The 24,926-nt window shown below is 35.0% G+C and overlaps 1 protein-coding gene across 6 annotated transcripts in view; it reads left to right on the top strand.

The window, feature by feature from the left end:
• The window catches only part of LOC127875248 (thyroid receptor-interacting protein 11-like), a 95,875-nt gene that overhangs the window by 793 nt on the left and 70,156 nt on the right, over window positions 1-24,926 (top strand). For all 6 annotated transcript variants that reach the window (XM_052420156.1, XM_052420153.1, XM_052420155.1 and 3 more), the window contains exon 2: window positions 21,986-22,062. In XM_052420156.1, coding sequence (XP_052276116.1) covers window positions 21,986-22,062 — 77 coding nt within the window. The remainder of the gene's footprint in view (window positions 1-21,985; window positions 22,063-24,926) is intronic.

Here is a 24,926-nt window from a genome sequence, read left to right as displayed (position 1 = left end):
TTTAAATTTTCATCAATTTGCGTAAAATTGCAAAATAACATTACCAACTCATTCAGTTTTAATTCAGAAGTACATTTTACATCACATATCGTCGATTCGAAGTTAGAAAGGCATACATTCTTCAGTTAAACTTCTGCTTAAATCGCAAAACAATCACTGACCTGTAGCCATGTCATGAAACTGATTTAAATATGAACCAATCAGTAGAAGGCATTACGGTGTAACGTGTACACGTAATTTTATTTAACATGAGCTTTTAACACCGACTTTTACCTAACTAGATCTAGTATGCTAATCTTTGTCGATTTAATAAGCATATGTTCAAAACAGATATGGTGCAGTTTCTATTCACTGTTCTAAGTTTCAGCAAGTGTTTATGCATGTCTTTTTCGCACCTCTGTCTGTGTTGTTTTATGTACTTACATTCTACGTTACAAAGGACGGTATACTGTACGATCTGTATCAATATTATTTATGTACAGTATAAAAATAAAAGATGTAATTTATTTCAGAACTTTTTAATTGTCAATTTAGAAAAAAAACAATGCTAAATTAATCCAGAAAAGTATAACATCGGTTTACTATGTAACGCGCTGCACCACAACAGACGAACGCAAACTGTATTTTACGCTGTTTATTCTTCCACTTTAAACCAGATGCTTTACATCGAGGTCGTGTTATCGATTTATATCTACACAGCGAGCGAATCGAGAGATATTGAAAAATTGAATAGTGGTTGGATTTAAATTGCTCAGGCGTGCAAAATTCAAAGTGTCATTACATAATTTTTACGGAACATTATCGAGAAATGAATTATCTACACAGGTATGTAAATATTATTGCAATCCGTTGTTATTAAGTGTCTTATATCGGGGCTTGAATGTTGCGCACAAAATCCTTGCGCAACAATATAGACAAAGAACAAAAAATTCCCACCACATAATTGGTCTTTCACCCTTTGTACACTCCAAATATTACCCATATAAAAAGAAGCTTAATATTTGAGAGCGTCAAAAATTTGGACTAAGTGTATGTACAGATTAAACGTATTGTTGTTTTCAACGCAGCCAATATAGACATCGTCTCATATTTATATACATATTATGATTTTCTGTATCAAGATGAAGATATAAAAAATGGTTTCTATGAGCACATGAGTAATTAAAAATGTTTTAACATAATTATATAAAATGTATGCATGTATAATGTATGTAAAGATCGAACGTATTTTTCTTTTCAACGCAGACAATATAGACATCGTTGAAAATTGCAGGCTGCGTTATTGGGCATAAAACGCAGCCAATATATACGGAATCCTGATAGGGCCAAGTTGAGTGTCGTGTATCGACCTTCAAGGTCGACACACGACATTCCAGGTCTACACACGACATTCAAGCGACATTCTCTCGACGCGCAACAAATCAGTCGACAGTCAATATTTGAGTGTCGCATATTGCGCTGGGATTTAGAAATAAAATTTGGCAGAAAATCTTGACTGTCAACTGATTTGTCGCGCGTCGTATTGAGCATCGAGAGAATGTCGCGAAAATGTCGTGTGTCGACCTTCGAGCACGTCACTCGACATTCTTGCGACATTCTCTCGACCCACGACAAATCAGTCGACACTCAATATGATATATCGCGAGAATGTCGCCTGTCAAGATTGACTGTCGACTGATTTGTCGCCCGTCCAGAGAGCATCAAGAGAATGTCGTGTGTCGACCGGTGTGGGAGTAATTTTTTCATCTGCAAGCAAGGTGTTATAGTAACTTTTTCAGCTTAAGTAAAAATAGCGGCATCTAGTAGCAGCAATAACAGCAGCAGCAGCAGCAGCAGCAGTAGCAGCAGCGTAGTAGCAGCATTTGCTGCAGCTGCAGCAGTAGTAGCAGCAGTAGCAGTTGTAACAGTATAAGTAGTTGTTGTAGTAGTAGTAGTAGCTGCAGTAGAAGCAGTAGCAGCAGCATCAGTAGCAGCAGCAGCAGTAGCAGCAGCAGTAGTAGCAGTAACAGCAGTAGCAGCAGTAACAGAAGTAGCAGGAGTAACAGCAGTAGCAGCAGGAGAAGGAGTAGCAGCAGTAGCAGTAGTAGCAGAAGTAGCTGCAGTAGAAGTAGCAGTAGTAGTAGTAGCAGTAGTAGTAGTAGCAGTAGTAGTAGTAGAAGTAGTAGTAGTAGTAGTAGTAGTAGTAGTAGTAGTAGTAGTAGTAGTAGTAGTAGTAGTAGTAGTAGTAGTAGTAGTAGTAGTAGTAGTAGTAGTAGAGGTAGTGTTAGTGAGACTGGTAGTAGTGGTAGTGGTAGTGGGACTAGTGGTAGTTGTAGTAGTAGTTGTAGTAGTAGCTGAATCAAAAGTAGTAATAGTAGCAGTAGCAGCACCACCAACAGTGGCAGTAGTAGTAGTTGTAGTAGTAGTAGCTGCAGTAGAAGCAGTAGCAGCAGCAGTAGCAGTATCAGCAGTAGCAGCAGCAGTATTAGTAGTTGTTGTAGTAGTAGTAGCTGCAGTCGAAGCAGCAGTAGCTGCAGCATCAGTAGCAGCAGCATCAGTAGCAGCAGCAGTAGCAGTAGTAGTAGTTGTAGTAGTAGTAGTAGTAGTAGTAGCTGCAGTAGAAGCAGTAGCAGCATTAGCAGCAGCATCAGTATCATCAGCAGCAGTAGCAGCAGCAGAAGTAGCAGCAGCAGCAGTAGCAGTAGTAACAGTATTAGTAGTTGTTGTAGTAGTAGTAGTAGTAGCTGCAGTAGAAGCAGTAACAGCAGCATCAGTAGCAACAGTAGCAGCAGCAGCAGTAGCAGCTGTAGCAGTAGTAGCAGAAGCAGCAGTAGTAGTAAAAATAAAAGTACTAGTAGTAGTAGTAGTAGTAGTAGTAGTAGTAGTAGTAGTAGTAGTAGAAGTAGTAGTAGTAGTAGTAGTAGTTGATAGTCAAGATTTTCTGCAAATTTTGTTTTCTAAAACCCAGCGCGATATGCGACACTCAAATAATGATTGTCGCATGATTGTAGCGCGTCGTATTGAGCGTCGAGAGAATATCGCGAGAATGTCGTGTGTTGACCTCGAAGGTCGACACCCGACACTCAACTTGGCCCTATCCAGATTCCGTAAATATAGACATCGTTGCAGCCGATATAGATATCGTTGGAAAACGCAGACAATATAGAAATCGTTGGAAAATGCAGACAATAAACAAATAGAAGGAAAACGCAGCCAATATAGAGATAGCAGGCAAAAACTTATTACATTTGATGTTGTTTGTGACTAATTTTATTTTATGGAGATTTGCTAAGTGTGAATTTAAGGATGTACAATTAGCTGCCAATTAATACTTCCCTTTGAATTTCAACCCAAGAGACCCTTAATTATACCGGGTTTTTATTTGCTCAGATGACTTCAAAGCGAATTAAATTGCAATCTTAGGAATGGAATTTCGCACATATTGTTAAAAAAGTTGTTATATTTTAGCGAGTAACTCTTAGCCGTATATTTATATCGGATTTTTTTTATCCATTGCATATCTGTGTTACTTGTAATATCAGTGCTGTCAGTGATTAGTGAGATTTTTGGAATGCGTGTTTTGTGTGTATAGGGCGTTTTTTCGTGTTTTCAACAGTTTTTTGTGTGTGTTTAGTGTGATATTTGAAATACATGTTTTGTGTAATTTGTGTTTCAGTTTTGTGTGTGTGTTTTTTTGCGTATATTGTGCCTATAGTGTTTCTGTGTGCTTCAACAGTTTGTGTATATATTATAAGTTTGTGTGGTTCGTAAAAGTTTTAAAGAATGGCTTTGATTTTCGGACACAGTCAGGTGAAGTATATGCACCAGTACCTAAAATGTGATGACATAAAGCAAAACGTAATATTTTTAAGATTTGATGCATTTAAAAAAATAATAGTAATAAAAATAATAATAATAATGTTGACTTAAAGACTGAAATAATAGAAGATCTTCAGTTCCTCGCCTCATTTTCAACCTGATGCCTGCTGTCTGCTACTGTATCTTTTCACTATTGTATATATATCACAAAACGCCATCAGCGGCCCAGCAAGGCCATATACTTGCCAGTGAAGAAACGTCTCTCTGGGTGGAACTGAATGACATGTCCTGGAAGCCTCACATCCAGAACGTAACACGGAAAGGCAACAGCATGCTAGGATTCCTCCGCAGAAATCTAAGGATTGGCAACGAGAATGTAAAAAGTGCTGCATACTTTTCCCTCGTTTGTCCACACCTGGAATACTGTAGCACAGTCTGGAACCCATACCAGAAGGACCAGATTCACGATCTGGAGATAATCCAGAGAAGGGCAGCCAGGTATGTGACGAACCGCTACCATAACACCAGCAGCGTCACATCCATGCTTGATCACCTGCATTGAGAAACCCTGGAGTCACGAAGGACCAAGGCCTAGCTGAAGATGATCTACAAGATATCAAACGATCTCATAGACATCTCAGCAGCAAAATACATTTCCCCAGGCTCAAGCAGGACCTGGTCAAGCCATTCCATCAAGTTCCTGCCTATCTCCACATCAACATCTTATTACAGGCATAGCTTTTTCCCCGGAATAATACCGACCTGGAACAGCTTACCAGCCGCTGTTGCCGAATCCCCTGACTTGGTATCATTCAAGCAGGGATTAGCACCCTTAAGTTTCTAACCAAGCCTTTAGCGCCAGCTACAAAGTAACCCCAATGACCCCTCATGGCTGTGCCGGTTGAGGTTCAATCCTTTCGCCGTCACCGTAGCCGGAGAGGCATGAGGGAGAGGGATAAAACGTAGCTGGGGACGCATCTGTACTGTCCTTCTGACTTTAAATTATAAAACTCTTCTCACTTTACTATTTTCTCACTTTATCTTTTCACCACTCGTCACATAATCGTCAAGCTTGACGGCAGCGACGTACGATGTAGATGTAGATGTAGAAGCGTACAGTCAAGTTACCATTACCTGATCCTTATCCATAATGATCACTTTGATGTTAAAGACTGCATTTCATGATAAATAGTTGACATTTTTATATGATATTTTGCACACAGCATCTTCAAAGCCTTTAAAACGCATTGATTGAGTCGTTATCAGAGCTAGTCTTTGTCAAACATTTCGGTATGTTTTACTGACATGTATATACGACTGTGTTTACTTCCGTCTCGTTTCCAAATCGAGGTTGAACATTTTTCGTGCCCATATGCTATAACTCTGTTGGAAAGTAAGAAGTTTACGCATTAATTTAAAAGCCATTAAGTAGTCTTTTTGCCTGAAAAAGTCCATTTCAGTTTTGATTTGTGTTTAAGATTTTGCACCTTAAATGAAATGAAGAATTAGGGCAATAACGGATCATGCGTGATAATATGCGTATTGATATATATATTATGAAAATATATGCAAATCTTGTTGATTCTTACAATAAATGATCTCAGTCTTAATGTTTTATTTAAATGATCCATGTTCAAAATCGATGACTAGATATGATTCAAACAATTTACATGGTTTATAAGATGCCCATATCTTTTCGATCTTTTAAGGATTTTCAACTGATAATACACACAAGAACACCATGCATAAAGTTTGTATACAAGATCACATATAGAAAACAATTAATAACAAAAAAAATGAATATAATTTATAACTGGAAATGTAACTTGGTCATTGTAAACAACGCAGTTCGTGTTTCAACAGTTCAAATAGCGTGTTAGATGCCCCCTGAGTGGTTTCGATCACTTGATCCGTTATGGCTACAACTGATCAGTTAATGCATGAATTCTGCGGCATAAAAAGGTATCACAGATATATTTTGCCTACGTTTAAAAGTTAGACTATGTGCTGAATCAGTAAGCAAAGGTTATATTTAATCAAACTGGTTTAAAAGAAGTCTCAAAACATTTATTGCTTTTCACCAGAACAACTTTATTATGCTACTGATCCGGTAATGGTAACTTGACTGTATAATGTATTTGTACACATAAACTTGACAAATGATGCTTATGGGAAAAGCAATTGAGACTCCCTAGGACTCACTTCTTTACATAATGAGTGCTAATTAGCTTGGAAAGAATGCAAAGATTAGAATAGTATGTAAACTGAACTTGGCGTTTCTGATACTGATGATTAAAGTAGATTGGGTACTATATTTGGTTTAATGTCCGCGGGCTGGGGCAAGGTCATATCCTAAAGGTCAAGGTCATTTCACTAAGCTCCATTTATGTTTATTACATATGTATAATTCTTAACATGATATTGCATTTGTGGCAAGTTTGAATTGCATGGACACTGCAACAACGTCAAAATGTTTAGCACCATGTTAATAATATTCATGTTTATTTCTCGAAAAGAATCCTTTAAATGTCATTCTTAGAGGAGAAGAGCTAATATTCTCTCTTGACCTTTCAATTGCGATTTTTTTTAACATAATAGACAACATAAGCGAGAGTCCAAATCAATTAGAACATTTTCTGTTTGTTTGAGGTTCTGCGAAAAAAAATGCATATGTCTGGCCCATTAGATGTCTGCCAACATAATTGACATGTGTAAATGACAGGGTGCAGTTTTTTTATTGGTTTAATAAATGTCTTCTAATAAATGGTAACACTGTTGTGGTTGTCAAAGACATGCGTTTTAACTGGTTTTATTGTTGTTTCAACTGGAAATATGATTGCAAGGTAATAATAATAGTTTTGTTCAGAACAAAAAATGTATATTACAAATATATATCCCCCCTCCAAAAAAAAAATGTTTGTGGGGGATGTATGGGCAGTGTATCGTATTACATATTTATAAGCACTTTCATGCACACTTGAATGCCTTAAGACAGTTGTGTATTTTGTTAGTCCCCTACCGGTTTCACCGGAGGGGACTTATGGTTTTGTCTCCGTCCGTCCGTCACACTTTTCTGGATCCTGCGATAACTTTAAAAGTTCTTAATATTTTTTCATGAAACTTGGAACATAGATAGATGGCAATATGGACATTATGCAAGTCATTTCATTTCGTTCCTACGTCAAAAATTCTGGTTGCTATGGCAACAAATAGACTAGAAATACTGCTGAAAATGGTGTTTTTTCTGGATCCTGCAATAACTTTTAAAGTTCTTAATATTTTTTCATGAAACTTGAAACATGGATAGATGGCAATATGGACATTATGCACGTCATTTCATTTTGTTCCGACTTCAAAAATTCTGGTTGCTATGGCAACAAATAGACCAGACATACTGCTGAAAATGGTGGTTTTCTGGATCCTGCGACAACTTTTTAAGTTCTTAATATTATTTCATAAAACTTGAAACATGGATAGATGGCAATATGGACAGTATGCACGTCATTTCATTTTGTTCCGACGTAAAAAATTCTGGTTGCTATGGCAACAAATAGACTAGACATACTGCTGAAAATGGTGGTTTTCTGGATCCTGCGATAACTTTTAAATTTCTTAATATTTTTTTCATGTAACTTAAAACATGGACAGATGGCAATATGGACATTATGTGCGTCATTTCATTTCGTCCGACGTCAAAAATTCTGGTTGCTATGGCAACAAATAGACTAGAAATACTGCTGAAAATGGTGGTTTTCTGGATCCTGCAATAACTTTTAAAGTTCTTAATATTTTTTCATGAAACTTAAAACATGGATAGATGGCAATATGGACATTATGCACGTCATTTCATTTCGTTCCTAAATATAAAAAAATGTTGCTATGGCAACAAATATATATTAAAAAATCTTGAATTTCTGACAATGGTGGAGCCGGTAGGGGACTTATTTGACAATAGTCTTGTTTTCTTTCTTCTTGATTGTTGATTTAAAGGGGCCTTTTCACAGATTTTGGCATGTTTTGAAGTTTGTCATTAAATGCTTTTTATTGATAAATGTAAACATTTGCTCTAAAAAGCTCCAGTAAAAAATTAAGAATAACATTTAAAACAGAAAAAAGTAACCCTCAACAGGGCTCGATCCACTGACCCCTGGAGTGCTGGCGTAAAAATTCTCCGACTTAGACCCCTCGACCATTCTTCCGCATACAATGTCAGATGTATTTTATACTTTAAATAAGCAATCATTGTAGTTTCACAAAATATAGCGACAACAACAGAACTCTCCAAATTATTCAATCGTTTCACGTTGCAACGTTTATAATTTTCAGGTTTTTAAATCTTCAAAAGATGCATATAATGTCTATACTAGAGCATGGTAAATGTTCAGTATTACTGTTTCCTCACAAATATCATAACTAAATCGAAAATTTGCGAATCTGAAATTTTTTTTTTAATTTTGTCAATTTACCAAAACGTGAAAAGGCCCCCTTTAATAAACAATAAAGAGATTAGAATGTGATGTATTCATAGTGTACGTTTTGTATTCAATGATTTAAAATGGTGAAATAATACATGCAACTTATTACAAGATATGCAAGATAAAATAAAGAAAACCCTGGTCCCATAATTCACTATAAATTTCGGGAAATGGCATACATTGTACTTTTGTGTATATGAATTTTTTAAACACATTCATCTTCAATATTGCCTCGAATTATTTTTTTCTTTACTTGAATTTGTCGTTATATGGATTATTAGAAATAAATATATGCTAAAAAGTAAAAATAAACGATATGTTAAGAATACAATAGAGTTTATATGCATGCTTTTGCAAATGACACAAAACAAAAAACATGGCAATAAGATTATTGACTTAGATAAAACATGATTTGTTTATAATGCAGGTTTGTGGTTTTGACTGTGTCATAAGCGTTTTATTGGAGTTACAGTGTACATGTAAATTTATTAAAATGAATGGTGACCACAGTTTCAAACTGGACATTCAAGTAAGGATTAGTCTAATATGGGGTTTTAATAATGAAACCAACAACTATGTATTATTTTATATTCATTATATTTAATTGGATTTGTTTGCTGAAAAATTGAAAGACATGTGCAATATTCTCTGGGACTCCTTCTTTTTCCATTTGGACTCCTACTTTTTCCCAGTAAGGAGTCCTATGGCTCCTGTTTTAAAATCCTATTGAGACCTCTGAGCTTTGTGTGTTTGAACTGTTCTATGGTATGGATGAAGGTAATACAAATTATTGTACTCAGAAGGGAGCTTTGATATGGCTGTCCCTTTGTGAAAAATGGTTAAAAAAGTTTTTCCCAGATTAATAAGCAGGGAACTGAAAACGTAACCCTAAATAACAAGTTAATTATGAAGAGTATGTAGTTATACATGTACATCACTATGTGAAATAACAATTAGATTTTCCACTTCAAATTCACATTAAACACATTATTATGATCCACCTTACTTTTTTAATCCAAGCTGTACATGTAATGGAATAATTATTCTATAAATCTGCCCATTTAATGCAACATTTCTGCTGGATATCACATTAATTTTATTTTTTATTCTCCAAGGTAGAGCGGATAGTAGTTTCACAGTCTGTCTGTGGGTGGGAAGAGAGGTGGATTTTATGTCCGTAACTTTTATATCCCATTTAAGATTCAGGTCAGGTCGTATATTTGAGTTTCTTCAATGTAAATCTAACATGCTAAGCATGATTTTTAGCTCGGCTGTTTTCGGAGAAAACCCGAGGCATTGTCATAGCCAGCTCATCGTTCGCTGTCCGCATCATGCTTAACCCTTAACATAGGCTCTAAAATCAAAGTGCTTCAACATACAACTTTGAAACTTCATATGTAGATGCACCTTGATGAGTTCTACACGCCACACTAATTTTGGAGTCACTATGTCACTTCTTACAAGCTTCCATTTATTCAAAACTGCACCCACAGCCTAGCGTTGGCACCCGCTATGCGCTGCTCTTGTTATACAACTTGTGATCATTATGCCCCATACTCTTCAAAGGCACTGTCAAGGTCATGATTCTACCACTTTTGTATACATGTACTGTTCATTTCATGCAACCAGGAATTAAGAATTGTACTTGTCCATACATACATCCATTCATATAGAACTTTATGTGGCAGCTTTTGTTTTCACTTCTTTTTTGACTACTGGGTTGAACTTGCACAGTTGAATTTCCTGAATTTGTAGATGATGGTAAAGAAGCGAATTTTGACTGTGATGAGTTTTTGCAGAAGTACATGTAAGGTCATGTGCCTTTTTCTAATACTTTGAAGCTTGTATTTTTATGCCCCCGGGTAGGGTGGCATATAGCAGTTGAACTGTCCGTCAGTCAGTATGTCAGTATGTAAGTCTGTTCGTCCGTCAAAAAAAACACTTTAACATTGGCCATAACTTTTTATGTCCCCCACTATAGTAGTGGGGGACATATTGTTTTTGCCCTCGTCTGTTGGTCTGTCTGTTGGTCTGTTGGTCTGTCTGTTTGCGCCAACTTTAACATTGTGCAATAACTTTTGCTATATTGAAGATAGCAACTTCATATTTGGCATGCATGTGTATCTCATGAAGCTGCACATTTTGAGTGGTGAAAGGTCAAGGTCAAGGTCATCCTTCAAGGTCAGAGGTCAAATATATGTGGCCAAAATCGCTCATTTTATGAATACTTTTGCAATATTGATGATAGCAACTTGATATTTGGCATGCATGTGTATCTCATGGAGCTGCACATTTTGAGTGGTGAAAGGTCAAGGTCATCCTTCAAGGTCAGAGGTCAAATAAATGTGGCCCTAATCGCTTATTTTATAAATACTTTTGCAATATTGAAGATAGCAACTTGATATTTGGCATGCATGTGCATGTCATGGAGCTGCACATTTTGAGTGGTGAAAGGTCAAGGTCAAGGTCATCCTTCAAGGTCAGAGATCAAATATATGTGGCCCAAATCGCTTATTTTATGAATACTTTTGCAATATTGAAGATAGCAACTTGATATTTGGCATGCATGTGTATCTCATGGAGCTGCACATTTTGAGTGGTGAAAGGTCAAGGTCAAGGTCATCCTTCACAATGTCAAGGTCATCCTACAAGGTCAAACATCATATAGGGGGACATTGTGTTTCACAAACACATCTTGTTAAATATTGAAGATAGCAGCTTGATGTTTGGCATGCATGTGTATCTCATGGAGCTGCACATTTTGAGTGGTGAAATTTCAAGGTGGACATCATCCTTCAGGTCTAGGGATCGAAAAAACAAATCCAAGGGAAGTAATAAGCTTTAAATGGACATTATTATCTGACCTGCCAAATTATATATAAAAAAATTGATAAATCAAAGTGGCGCAGTAGGCGGCATTGTGTTTCTGACAACCAAATTGTGGTAAAAGGTCAAGGTCAAGGTCATCCTTCAAGGTCTAAGGTCAAAAATACAAATCCAAGGAAAGTAATAAGCTTAAAAGGGAGATAATTATTCAAAATAGAACATAGCAACTTGATATTTGGCATGCATGTGTATCTCATGGAGCTGCACATTGAGTGGTGAATCTACAGTCACGGTAGTGGCTTTTAATTATTTGCTACTAAAAATAGAGAGTGGCTTTTAATTATTTGCTACTAAAAATAGAGATTTGTTAGAGACAATTATTTTCAAGGGAAGTAATTTATATAATTATAAATCTCATATTATATATTTCCTTACCAAGAATTTAACTTCTTTTCACAGTTACTGTACAGATTTTTTATTTTGATTATTTATAACTCAAATGAATGATTTTTGAAAGTTTTTTTTATAAATACAGTCCAACCTGCCAATAACGACCACTCGAGGGATTTGGTCGTTGTGGTCTTTGTTCACAGGTGGTCTTTATTCTCAGGGTCGATTGAAACTTTGCAAAATATGCTAGTAGGCTTTTAACAGGTACCGTATGATGTATGTGCTCTATTGTTTAAATGTGTGAATCCTAAAGCATGTGTAATGTAAAAAAGGATTGAAATCACAATTGTGTTTTATATTTACATGTATTATTTCAATTTCCAAACATAAACTAACAAACGAACTAACGCTTGGATGCCATAATGGTTAACTTTTACTGACAATTTACTTATCTATCATCTATGCGCGTCGTATCACGGAGAAATTTAAGAAAGGAATGAATTTAAATTGTTTGTGTACAATTTGCATCGTAATTGTAAAGAAACCGTAAATTTCCTTTATAAGTTGATATAAGCCCCAAACGTTTGGTATTTTCGGCAATTAGTATATAAATAATCGCGTGCCAATAAAATAAAAAAGGCAACTTCTTACACCTTTGTCAAACTGCCAAATGCATAAAAGAAGCAGGTGGCTACCAATTAGCAATGTGTGTTAAATAAACAAAAGAAACAGCTATCGAGTAAACTGTCACTTGCCAATATCTCCATAGCGACCGACCAGTGCACTGGTAAGATGTTTATCACGTGACTATCACAGCATTATGGCGGCCATTGTTTTATTGACAGTTGTGAAATCGTTAATTGTTATGATTGAAGTGGTCGTTGTAAGCCTCTTTCAAGGAATACAAGATTATTTTTTTTGCAAACCGATGACAACGTACAAAGTTTAATAGAAAATCCTTCAAAAAATATATTGTCATTGTATTAATAAGTTAGTGTATGCTGTTTTGTCAAGTCTAAATTATTCGTTATGAAACGTTATATTATGATAATTAAAACGATTTTGTTAGTCACTCGACTTTTGGGAATGTAAAATGGTGGTCGCTGGTTATTGACGTGGTCGTTGTTAGCTATCAAATTCGACTATGGGAATGTATAATTGCGGTCGCTGGTCGTTGTTGGCAGGTGGGCGTTATTCGCAGGTACAGAATATAGTGAAATCGTTCCGGGGGAAATCAATGTGGTCGTTATTGACAACTGGTCGCTATTCACAGGCGGTCGCTCGGGCAGGTTGGACTGTAATATAATTATCATTTCTTTACTGAACTAACTTGTGAATGTAAGGGTTCATAACACACCTCTGAATTTATGTCTATAGGTACATGATGAACTCTGGCTATAATCTCTTTGATAAACCACAGGCCCTGGTTGTCAGTGATGTCTGACTTGGTCATTTTGACTGACTACAGACCCCCCCCCCCCCGTTTGGATTGGACAAAATCCAAGGGAAGTAATAAGCTTTAAAGGGAGATGATTTCTATACCTGCCAAATTATCAATAGAAATTTTATTTCAAAGCGACGCAGCAGGGGGCATTGTGTTTCTTACAAACACATCTCTTGTTAACTTCTCTTTAATAACTGGGTCCATGGAATTGTTCTCACTATTCATAGTTCTTTTACTTTAATGTGTACATGTATATGATTGTGTAGCATACTATGGCTCTTCTCAAAATCGTGTATTTTCAACTCTCTTTTAACTACTTTGTAGATCTCTCGCAAACTTTAATTGTAAAATGACTTTAAAGTAACATAACTACTCAAAATCAACGAAAATTTCGTACAATTGTTCGTAAAATAAAAAAGTTAACTATTTAAAAATCATTGTTCCTTATGGCAATTGCCGAAATTTCAACGCCAGATGTGGTCTGGTAAAATAGATGTTTGTAGATACAAAATGCTTGTTTTTATTATTGTTTTGCATATTAATTTGTTTCCATTTTAATTTTCCGCAACGATATATATTCATACGTCGGATGAACACTAACATGGTGTTCGTGTGTCATATGAATAGATATATTCGCGGGAAATTAAAATCGAATTAATTTTGTCACAAATAAATAAAAACGAGCATTTTGTATCTACAAAAATGTAATCATTCCACAACTAGCGTTGAAATTATGGCTATTGCTATATGGAATACTCATTGTTTAGGTGTTTTTCGAAATTTTCATTGATTTTGAGCGTTATTGATTTTGAGCGTTATAGAGACTGTAAGGTTTGGATGATATAAGAGAACAGAATTTCAATTGTGACCTGCTTTGGCAAAATTATGGCCTTCTGAGTCTGTCTTTTTTCCACTAAGGAATATTTAGTCCCAAATTAAAGATTTTTTGGACTTCTTTGGAGATTGCACTCAAATTTTCACAGCAGAATGACCTAAATGTGTAGATGATCGATTGTTAAGGAATTTTTGCTGTGACTAGCTTTTGCTTTTTGCTTAATTATTAACCTTTTTTGTACATTGTCATATATATATATGTTGTTTGTTAAGTGTTTTATTTTTGAGTTTTTTTTAATAAGTATTTCAGTCATATCATGAAACTCACCCTTTTTCTGTGTTTTCTGGTTAATTTAGTTTAGTGTACATACTTATGCCAATAACTTCTTCAATCAGAGGAAGGATGAAAATGACCGTGTCAATGCATGATTTCAACACAAAACAAGTAACTTGGCCTGAACTCAAGATAGTTGGATTTGTCATTCAGTACTCTGAATATATTGTTGATTTGTCTGTATCCAAACATTTTTTGTTAAGAAGGTTGTTTGTGAAACATTTTTCGTGTAATTAATGTAGCCATCCCATGCCAAGTATGTACTTTGGGTACATATGTCACATCCTGTGACACGCCTTTTTATACCCGTCAATTTAAAGGTAGTGTACTGGAAACACCATAGACATCTTTCTTTCTGTCCGTCGGCCCATCCCCCAGTTGGTTTGTTGGCACACAATTGTCTGCAGGCCTTCTACTGCACTGTGAAATATATAGCATGCAAACTTGCAGGCATTGTTCCTTTTAATATGCACTTAAAAAAAGTTTTACATCTATTTTTCAACTTAGATGTTATATGATATCATGCTACATATTACTATATGTGGTGTAGCGGGATATTCCTCATCTATATTGTGACCAATTCAAGTTTTATCAGCCTTATTATTTGTGCACCATTGCTTCTGGCTAACACAAATCTACTCCTGTATACCGGTATGTAGATAAATAAATAAATAATCAAATTTGCAATCTGAAACACACTTTTGAATTTTAATGTTAAAGCGATGTTATAAAATTCTAGCTTCAAATAAACACTGCACTTGTATTTAGTATTCATCCTTTGTCCCGATAAAAAGCACGCAAACATTATGCCACTTATGTAAAACGTAACGTAACGGCATGAAAAGCATTTGTGTACCAACCACTGCGCTATAGGACAGTCAAAGCAAAGTTGAGAATTGGATACACAATTGAATACCAAATACTTATATCTTTTGACTTGCAGTCACAATGATTTCAAACAATCATGTGTCTGGTTAACAAGGTTTGCATAAAATAAATATACTATATTCCTACAAACTAGTTTTCTGAATGGAAAAGGAATTGAAAATGCTTTTTGCTGGATTATTTAAGAAATAATATTTTTCTATCATGGTTTGTTGTCAAATAACCCACAGTAAGGAGTATAGATGCGTAATAATTAAATCACGAGTGCGAAGCACGAGTGATTTGATAACAAGCATCTTTACTCCTTATTGTGGTTTATTCGACAACAAACCATCATAGAAAAATATTATTTCGATTCTAACACTGATTTTGATTGATTTGGTTCAAGCTCTTGGACGTGAATCTATATTTTTCAATACTCCGCCCTTCTTAGTACAAAGTTCACTATTTAGTGACGTCATTGAATTGCACAAACATATGATTCATTCATAAATATTTTGCAAATGACATTACTTTCATTGAGAACAACACTCGTAGAAACTAAATGACGTCACGTTTATTGATGCTTCTGAAAAGCTGACATGCTATAAATGCTTTCTTAATTATATTTCCTAACAAATAACATTCTTTGTAGGCGTGGTTATGCTACTTATCAACAAATATACACTTTGTTGTTTTAAAACATTTATATACATGCTACATTTATTACATTTCTTTTAGAGTGGGTTTTAGCACGTGCATTTTACTGCAATATTTTCTTTATTTATTCTGAACTATTTTCGAAACATTAAGCTCCGCCCATAATTTATTGCAAAATAACCCACACTTGATTTCCTTCTTTGTCTATAGAAAACAAGTTGTGTGCTGTGTTAGAATATTTGTTAAACAAAACAAAAGATTAGGTATTAGAGTTCACATACAATTCAGGCGACATAGATGTGTCAGATGTGTTTAATAATTATTCCTTATTTTAACTCCACGCAAGGGTAATAGTACACAATTTCACCCTATAGCATAACTTTTGGTCCTATTGGACTAAATACATAGACTGGTCAAATTAGATAAAATACATGTAATTTAATTGTATGTCCAAGTCTCAAGTTCTGTATTTTATTTTCAGGTGTGAGTCACTTAACCCTTTGCATGCTGGGAAATTTGTCATCTGCTAAAATGTTGTCTGCTGAATTTCTAAAATTAGCATTTTTTTCGATAATTTTTCAAATAATACTATCCGAATAGCAAACAGTTTGGATCCTGATGAGACGCCAGTTCTGTGGCTTCTCATCTGGATCCAAACTGTTTGCAAAGGCCTTTAAAATCCGGTTCCCGCACTGAAAGGGTTAAGGTTGAAAATGTAGTCTAGAACTGAATCCGAGTTAAAATAAAGTTGTCAAATTTTCCACTTTTCATACATAATGTTGCAATTCCCCACTTGAAGGCCTCCATCCCTTTGAGGGGTGGGAGGGAGACAAACACTGCAATTGTTTCCTATTTGCCTCCCCTTGTTGTCAGCAATTTCATTCCCCGTAGGAAGCCCCAGTGGGCCTTATCAACAGCACTTGGTGTGTCATAGGAAGGCTGTTATCAGTCCCATAGACAGAGGGAATTAGCGAAGCTAATGTCCGTAGTTGGTTACCAAGATATTGAGCCATTTATCAAAGAGCTCTCATCTCCCTGTTGTATAAATGGCTTGATTTAGCTTTATACAAATTTGAAACAAGTGATACTGTTGAATCTTTTAATGGTAGGACGATTCTAGATCCTCTGAAATGCCTGTCTAACATTTCTGGTTCCGGGTCTCAAGTGCAGTGGACGACTGCATAAAAAAGGGCAAGACGTTTTAAATATATGTAGTAAGCACTCTTGATACAATGTATATTAAACTGAAGGGCTGTGCATTTCTCATGATTCCATCAATCCACCTGGTCATTTGCAGTTATAAAATGTTCTTCAATTTGGAACTTTAATGACTATGAAAACTATTTTGAAAAATATTTTTTTTAAGGTCTGTCAAGCCAAAAAATTGTAGTAAACCAATTCTATTTCACTTTGATTATAGACTTCAAGCATTATTGTTCTCATGAAAAGAGGTTACTTTAGGTAACAGCGATTTTGGCGACATCCCCTTTGGCTTGTTCAGGCAATAACTTAAGAAGATAACTTGAGTTGATGTGAAAAACAAATGAAACTTAACACCATTGTTTGTATGCTTACGGCGAAGCTCAAGTTTTATATTCAGCATAATTGTCCCCTACCGGTTTCACCGGAGGGGACTTATGGTTTGTGCTCTGTCTGTCTGTCTGTCTGTCTGTCTGTCTGTCTGTCTGTCTGTCTGTCTGTCTGTCTGTCTGTCTGTCTGTCTGTCAGTCAGTCATACTTTTCTGGATCCTGCGATAACTTAAAAAGTTCTTAATATTTTTTCATGAAACTTGAAACATGGATAGATGGCAATATGGACATTATGCACGTCATTTCATTTTGTTCCTACGTCAAAAATTCTGGTTGCTATGGCAACAAATAGACTAGAAATACTGCTGAAAATGGTGGTTTTCTGGATCCTGCGATAACTTTTAAAGTTCTTAATATTTTTTCATTAAACTTGAAACATGGATAGATGGAAATATGGACATTATGCACGTCATTTCATTTTGTTCCTATGTCATAACTTCTGGTTGCTATGGCAACAAATATTTATTTTTTTAATTCTGACAATGGTGGAATTTCTGACAATGGTGGAGCCGGTAGGGGGCTATATTGCTTGGCAATAGTCTTGTTTCTCTTGTCATTCAAAAGTTATGTCCAATTTTCAAAAAGTTAAAAATATATTAAACTTTTGTTTGTGCAATGCTAAGACATTTTTTTGACATATTGCTAATTAAGGGGGCCTTTTCATGTTCATGGTAAATTGACAAAATTTAAAAAAATTGTTTCAGATTTGCAAATTTTCGATGTAGTTATGATAGTTGTGAGGAAACAGTAATACTGAACAGTGACCATGCTCTTACATATCCATTTTATGCATCTTTTGAAGATTTCAAAACCTGAAAGTTATAAAGAGTTGCAATGCCAAACGATTGAATGATTTGGTGAGTTCTGTTGTTGTGGATATATTGTGTGATTCTATGAAGATTGCTTATATAAAATATAAAAAACATCACTCTATTTAAGAGCATGGATGGCCGAGTGGTCTAAGCGAAAGACTTTTACTCCAGGGGTCAGTGGATCGAGCCCAGTTAAGGGTTACTTTTTATTTATTTCTTTAATTTTATTCTAGTTTTTTTTTACTGGAGCTTTTTAGATCCAATGTTTACATTTATCAAAATAAAGCATTTAATGACAAACATTAATACTTGCCAAAATCGGTGAAAAGGCCTCTTTAAATACTTCTCTTGTCATATAAAGTTATGCCTCGTCATTCTAAACATGGGACTCACAGAGTTCTAGTAAAATGTTGAAATCAAAATAACAATTGTGTCTCTTGATTTGACTTTTTGATTAAGTTTATTTTTGAAAGTGAGATAATTTAATTCTTTATTCTAATTTTAAATGTCCAACAGTTCAGGGCAGTGCAGCTAAGTGGGTGCAGTTGTGCTTAAAAAACACACTTTTCTGTGTTTCTCAAGTGGATATATTTGCACACATACTTAAATTGTTGTGCACGCTATCAGCATGTAGACCGACTTTCATTCATTTTTCTTTATTTGTTTTGAGTCAGTTTGTTTGTTAATGTTTTTAAGAGCTTTTGAAGGGGGTTTTCGTTTAAATTTGAAGTTTTCCCTCTCTTTTGCAGACACGAGCAATTGGGAAGATATGGCCATTCATGTGTTCATTAAAAATTATCTATTGATTTTAGGGGACTCTTTAAAAGAAACTCACAAAAAGCAAATACATTTATAGTTTGTAGTATATTGGTAGTTCATCTCCAAATCTGAATATCATACACTTATTGTGCCATTAGTAACGGGCAGATTGGTCACTGATTTTTTGGCGTTTAGCTTATTTTTGTTGATAATGATGCCATAAGTAAATGTAAACAGTTCTCTCTTACTGAGAAGAATGATATATATAAAAGCATTGATAACAAAAGATGGCTCAAAGATGACGAAAATTTGAGGTTAATGTTGTCTGAAATGGAATTTCCCGACCAAAAAGGTAAACATTTTTTATTACGGCAGTAATAACCTGGTTCACGCAGGCTCAAACCAAAGGCATATACTATATCTGGCTGTAACATCCAACATCAGACAATAAAATTCCACAATATGTTCATCTTGAAGACGCATTCTTTGTAGGCAGCTTTCGGTGGTTCATCAACATCATCATTCCCTCCACCGGTTTTGCCATTAGGGGGAAATGAGGGACTGTGATACAGAAATTCTCATCCAGTCAGGTCTGTTGTGTGTTGCTGAGAGTAATTCATCCATGGGAAGGGATGTCCACTGGTTAACATTGTCCATCCAGTGTTTCTTCTGATGGCCTCGACGTCAACCGCCCTTTAGAATGCCCTGGAGAACAGTCTTGCACAGAGAGTCATGCATGGTGAAGTATCAAACCAAGCAAGCTTTCGTCGTTTGATGGTTCCCAGTAACGGCTTTTGTGGACGCCATGGCAATTCTCATGCAAATCTCAGCGGTACTCGTCACTTCTTCTAGCTTTTGGCAGTTCATGGTGATGTCTGCACTGGTGTTTGTCTTGCTGTTCACCATGACCTTCAACTTCTCAGTGCTGACCCCAATCCCGTATGCTCTTGCTCTTTTATCGATCTGTTGGTGAGATCTTGAAGTTCACTGATGGTGCCACCCATTATGTTAATGTCATCAGCAAATCTTAAGTTGGAGATAGGTGTTCCACTGATGGAGGTAGAAGTGTGGTGGTCATGGAGAGTCTCCGGCATTATCTTCTCAAGGAAAAGGTTAAACAACACGGGAGAGAGCATACAACATCCCCGACGGAGGCCCATTGATGTCCTGAAAAAGTCCCCCTGCTGTCTGTTGAGAAGTACTGCCCTTTTGGCATTTCCGTAGAGTTCTTGAATGACTCGCACTAGCCCTTTGTCAATGTTGAATCCTCTAATAACATGCCATTGGCAGTCATACCACATGCTGTCAAAAGCTTTCTTTTAGTCAATAAAGTTGTGGAAGAGCTTGCAAGGGTGTTGCAGGTGTTTCTCAATGATGATTCTGCAGTTGAAGATCTGTTCCACTGTGCTGTGCCCAGCTCAGAATTAAGCCTGCTCTTCAGCCAGCAGTTCCTCTTTTTTACTTTTCAATTGATTAATGACGATGCGTAGCATGACTTTGCTGGGATGACTGATGAGGCTGATGGTGTGGTAATTCTCGCACATCTGGGTGCTTGCGAACTTCAAAAGTCACCATAGTATAAAACAAGTAACCATCCAGGGTGAGCAGCAATCTTTGAACAAAGGAAGTTTATTGATAGAGAATGTACAAATTAGTAGAATACAAACCTTTTAAAGGGTATCAAGTTGTGTTAAATTTTGAAGACTTTGCTTAAGAATACAATATTGTAAAAATGTCAATATTTTATGACGTGAGTGGGTACAATTTGGTTTTATTAGTTTTATTCGGCACAATTTAAAGATTGAGCTAAAACTGCAATTTAGTTGTTCTTTTCTAGCACCCAAGATCAGGCTATAAGGGCAATACATGTACAATTTTTTCTGAAAGAAACAAAAATAAAGCAATCAATTCATCCACACTGTCCTAGCAATCAATATTTAAATATGCTTAAAGCCACACACCTTGAAATGAAATACATGGCATAGTAAATTTAATGTATAAATAAGAAACATATTTTATCTATGCCAATTAGAATATATCTGGTGGTTACAAGGTAGAACTCCGTCCCTTTGCGCTTTAAAACTTAAAAATAATCGCGTTTGTCAAAATGGACGTATACGTTTAGAAAGCCTACTTTCGGTTTCAAAAGCGGTACCGTTTGAAAAATAATAAATTACTTGCTAACAAGGCTATCAATTTAGTTTTATATATATCAATTAGAATATATATGGTGGTTGCAAGGTAGAAATTTGTCTTTTTTGCGCTTAAAACTTAAAAATAATCACGTTTGTCGAAATGTACGTATACGTATAGAAATCCTACTTTCGGTTTAAAAAAATATTTTTTGAAATAAATTACTTGCTAACTAGGCTATAGATTTAATGACAATTGTGCACACTTTCAAATTGAATCTATATGTATTGATTAAAATGTATGTCATGTCAAGGTGTTTGGCTTTAAATAAGATTATGGTACTCATTTGATGATGCATTAAGTTTGAGGGTCTTAAATACGAACAATAATGTTCTTGTAAGGAGTCTGCTAATGGAGCATAATCAAGACCTTGAACAAACATGTTGACTTTTGTGTTATCATTCTTTAACGCTCTTGTCTAGTCAAGATGGCATGTAAACATGCATGCATGCAGTTTCAAAGTTGTTCAACAATTGTGAGTTCATTACCTATCCATCATGACATGAGTCAATGTTTGCGCTATGAAAATATTTGCTGTGTGTACTCGCTCTCTCTTTCAAATGTGTGCAATATATTTACCGTAATTTCTGGCTTCGTAAGAGAGACTCTTTGACATGACAAAGTTCATACTTGTTATGAATATTGACAATGTTTTCAAACAAGTTTCTGCAAATCTTTTACAGGTATATGGATCAGACATAATTTAAATCAGCAATAATGTTTTCCATTAGATTTTTGTGCTGAATGACAATTTAGTAAGATTTACCTGTCACAGATAAGACAACTCAATATCTCTAGTCTTATCAGACACAACTTGACAGCCTCTTTATATTTGAATTTTTCGACCAATCAGATCGCTGGATTGGCTTATCAGTTGTGCCTTATTTGGGCAAAGTGTTTCAAGTGTGTTTGTTTTTAGCGGGACTGGAAAGACTTGTCTGGGGAGGTTGTGAAGCACAATGTCTGTTATTTGCCGTCTTCTATCTGCTGTGTTTGTGTCTTGTAGATCAAGTGACAGAACTGCGTGTTGCTCAGGAGAAAATCAAGGAGTTGGATACGATTAATGTCTCACAAAAACTTGAGGTAACTTTTCCTTTTTTGCCGCATTGATATCCAGGTAAAAAATGTATCATTGCTTATTGTTATATGTTTCCTTATGTTTTTTACTTTGGTTGATTTTTATGAGCAATAAACCATTTGTTAATCCTAAGGACGTTCTCATGTATAATTGTTTAACAAAAATTGTTAACAAACAATTAACAACAAGCCAAGAGAATTATGTAATATAAACATATATGCAGCCAATTAAAAAGTGCATTTTTATTAGAACCATTTAGACGCTCAGTTTCATTTTGATTTCATGGAACCTGAGCACATCAGTTTAAAAATAAACATAAAAGTTAGCATTGATCACCGTGTTTTTACCTTCTGGAATTATTCAGACCTTTTCAACAATATTTACACAAATAAAATTTGTTGCAAGTATTTTAGATATTAAAGAAGTGTTTGCAACAACTAAATTCATACAACATTGTAGACTATCACATTAATTTGTTACATTGTATTATTTGTTTAAAAAAAAAACAACACATGATGGTTATTAGCCTTTCATATGAAGCAACACCTTCATTTCAAACACAGTGATATTAAATACTGGTATTCAACTTCAACATGATTTTGGTGATAAATTTATTGAAATTGCAAAAGTGTTGTTTCTTATTTGCCCTAAATAAACTGATTTTAGAATGTTTTATGTTTAACTTTTCAATTCTAATGTTATTTTGTCTGTGATCTTCCTACTTTAAATGCTTTTTGGATATTACCCGTTGTTCATTTTGCCCTCATTTTTTTCCTTTCTACATGCCATAATATTTGATATAATTTGTTTCCCATTCTCCACTTGCTGTTAAGGTGCAATAAACCTTAAATGGAGAAAATGTTCCAAGTCTGTGTGAACTCATACATATGCTAGAGCTTTATTGCTGTCATAAAGATTCACAGACCATTGAAGAATACTAGAAAAAGTGATAGCATTCTGCTGTCAAGGCAAATGAAGACATTTAATTGTTTTCTAGATATTTTATTTATAATAGTACATTGGGCCTATGGATGGGTTGGAAAATGAACTTTCTTTTTCATTTAAGGCAAAAGTTTGAATAATACTCATATGTAACAAAGAGAAGTAAGCTTTACACTTGGTAGTCATGATTCGACATTGATGTGATTATTATGTCCATGTGAAACGCCAGAGAAATTGGTATTACATTCAACTGTGTTGTTTATTGCTCGAATAAATATGAAATGGAGACCCAGAATTTGGGACTTGTTTGGTCAAGTAAAACTGATACTTAATACTGGAAAATGAATGTCAAAAAGGTCTATTGGGTCAAGGACACTGGTATTAAATATAGCAAAAAATGTTTCCCTTAAATAACTTGATTTTGCTTTGAGGTACATGTATGGTGCAGAAATTTGGTGTAAACCTGGCTTACATGCAGACCACGGAGCGTATATTGACAGGAGTTGAAACAAGTATTTGACCCTTACTGTAGTCAATTCAAATTTATGCAAAAACAAATCATTCGATTTTATTGGTTAATACGTTATATTTTTTGCTTATTAATTCCTCTTTAAAAAAATATAACTTTTAGTATATTTCCGTTGTTATTAATGGATGTATAGCGAGTTAAACACGAGAAATACACATTTTATGTTTTACCCACAGCGCGTTTAACCTTGTCGATACTTTGTTACTTAATCAGTAGCTATCGATTAGCGTACATCGAAGTGCCGAGGTTATACATTTTGATGTACCCACTAACGTCTTTTTTCTAATTTTACTTTTATTTCTCGGCCGATTTTGACAAATTATATATCATTAGAAAGCCTACATTTCGTAGTTTTCAGATATATAAATATATATGAAGTTTTACTTCTAATTTTGGCAGCTCTGCGAGTTATAACTTTAACTTTTGAAAATATCATACCGTTTTAGAATCTATATTCATGGTAAACATGGTTGTACTTTATACAGATTTTAAACGTTTATATTAGGAGTTCAGTTTTTAAAACTACATCTTGCTTAGGAGAATATAATTCTGTATACGATAGAAAAAAATGTGTTTAAAAATGGAAGTAAGTAAGGAATGACTTTGTACGAAAGTAGCTCGCGGTTAATTTTATTACGAGACAGCGTATATAGCGGACCCTCTTGATATTTTTCGGCTCTGAATACTTCAAATAAAATGGGTGTCAAAACATTCATCGTTTGTTGTTTATTTTCAAAGAGGTTATTATGTATAATTATATGAAAGGTTATTTTCCTTAAATTATCAATTAATTAAAATTATTTAAAGATTCTTGTAAATCCCGGCCGAAAAATATCAAGAGAGTCGGCTTTATACACTGTCTCGTAATAAAATTAACACCCTGTCTGTGTTATAAACAAGAGCTGAAATCGTTAATTTATTTAGCTTCATTAATAATAAGCTTTATTAATATGTTTTGTGAACAAAATATTTCAATATATTTCATAAAAAATATAATTATCATAACAAAGGAAATTAAATGGCCGGTATCTAAACAAAAGCATAATCGCCAAGACCGTAGCATCAGTTCTCTGCGTTAGGACCGCGCAATACTTTCGTACAAAGTCATTCCTTACTTAATTTCATTTTTAAAACCGTTTTTTTTTCTATCGTATACAGAATTCTATTTTCCTAAGCAAGATTAAATGTTTAAAACTGAACTCCAAATATAAACACTACACATCGGTATAAAGTACGAACATGTCAACCGTAAATCTAGACTCTAAAACGGTGTGATATTTGCAAAAGTTTAAGTTATAACTCGCCGAGCTGCCCAAATCAGAAGAAAAACATCATATATATTTATATATCTGATTACTACGTAACGTAGGCTTTTTAATAATACATAATTTGTCAAAA

The sequence above is a fragment of the Dreissena polymorpha genome, chromosome 3 (genome assembly GCF_020536995.1).
Source record: "Dreissena polymorpha isolate Duluth1 chromosome 3, UMN_Dpol_1.0, whole genome shotgun sequence".
In the NCBI taxonomy this organism is placed as follows: Eukaryota; Metazoa; Mollusca; class Bivalvia; order Myida; family Dreissenidae; genus Dreissena; species Dreissena polymorpha.
This window is presented reverse-complemented; position numbering and strand designations above follow the sequence as displayed.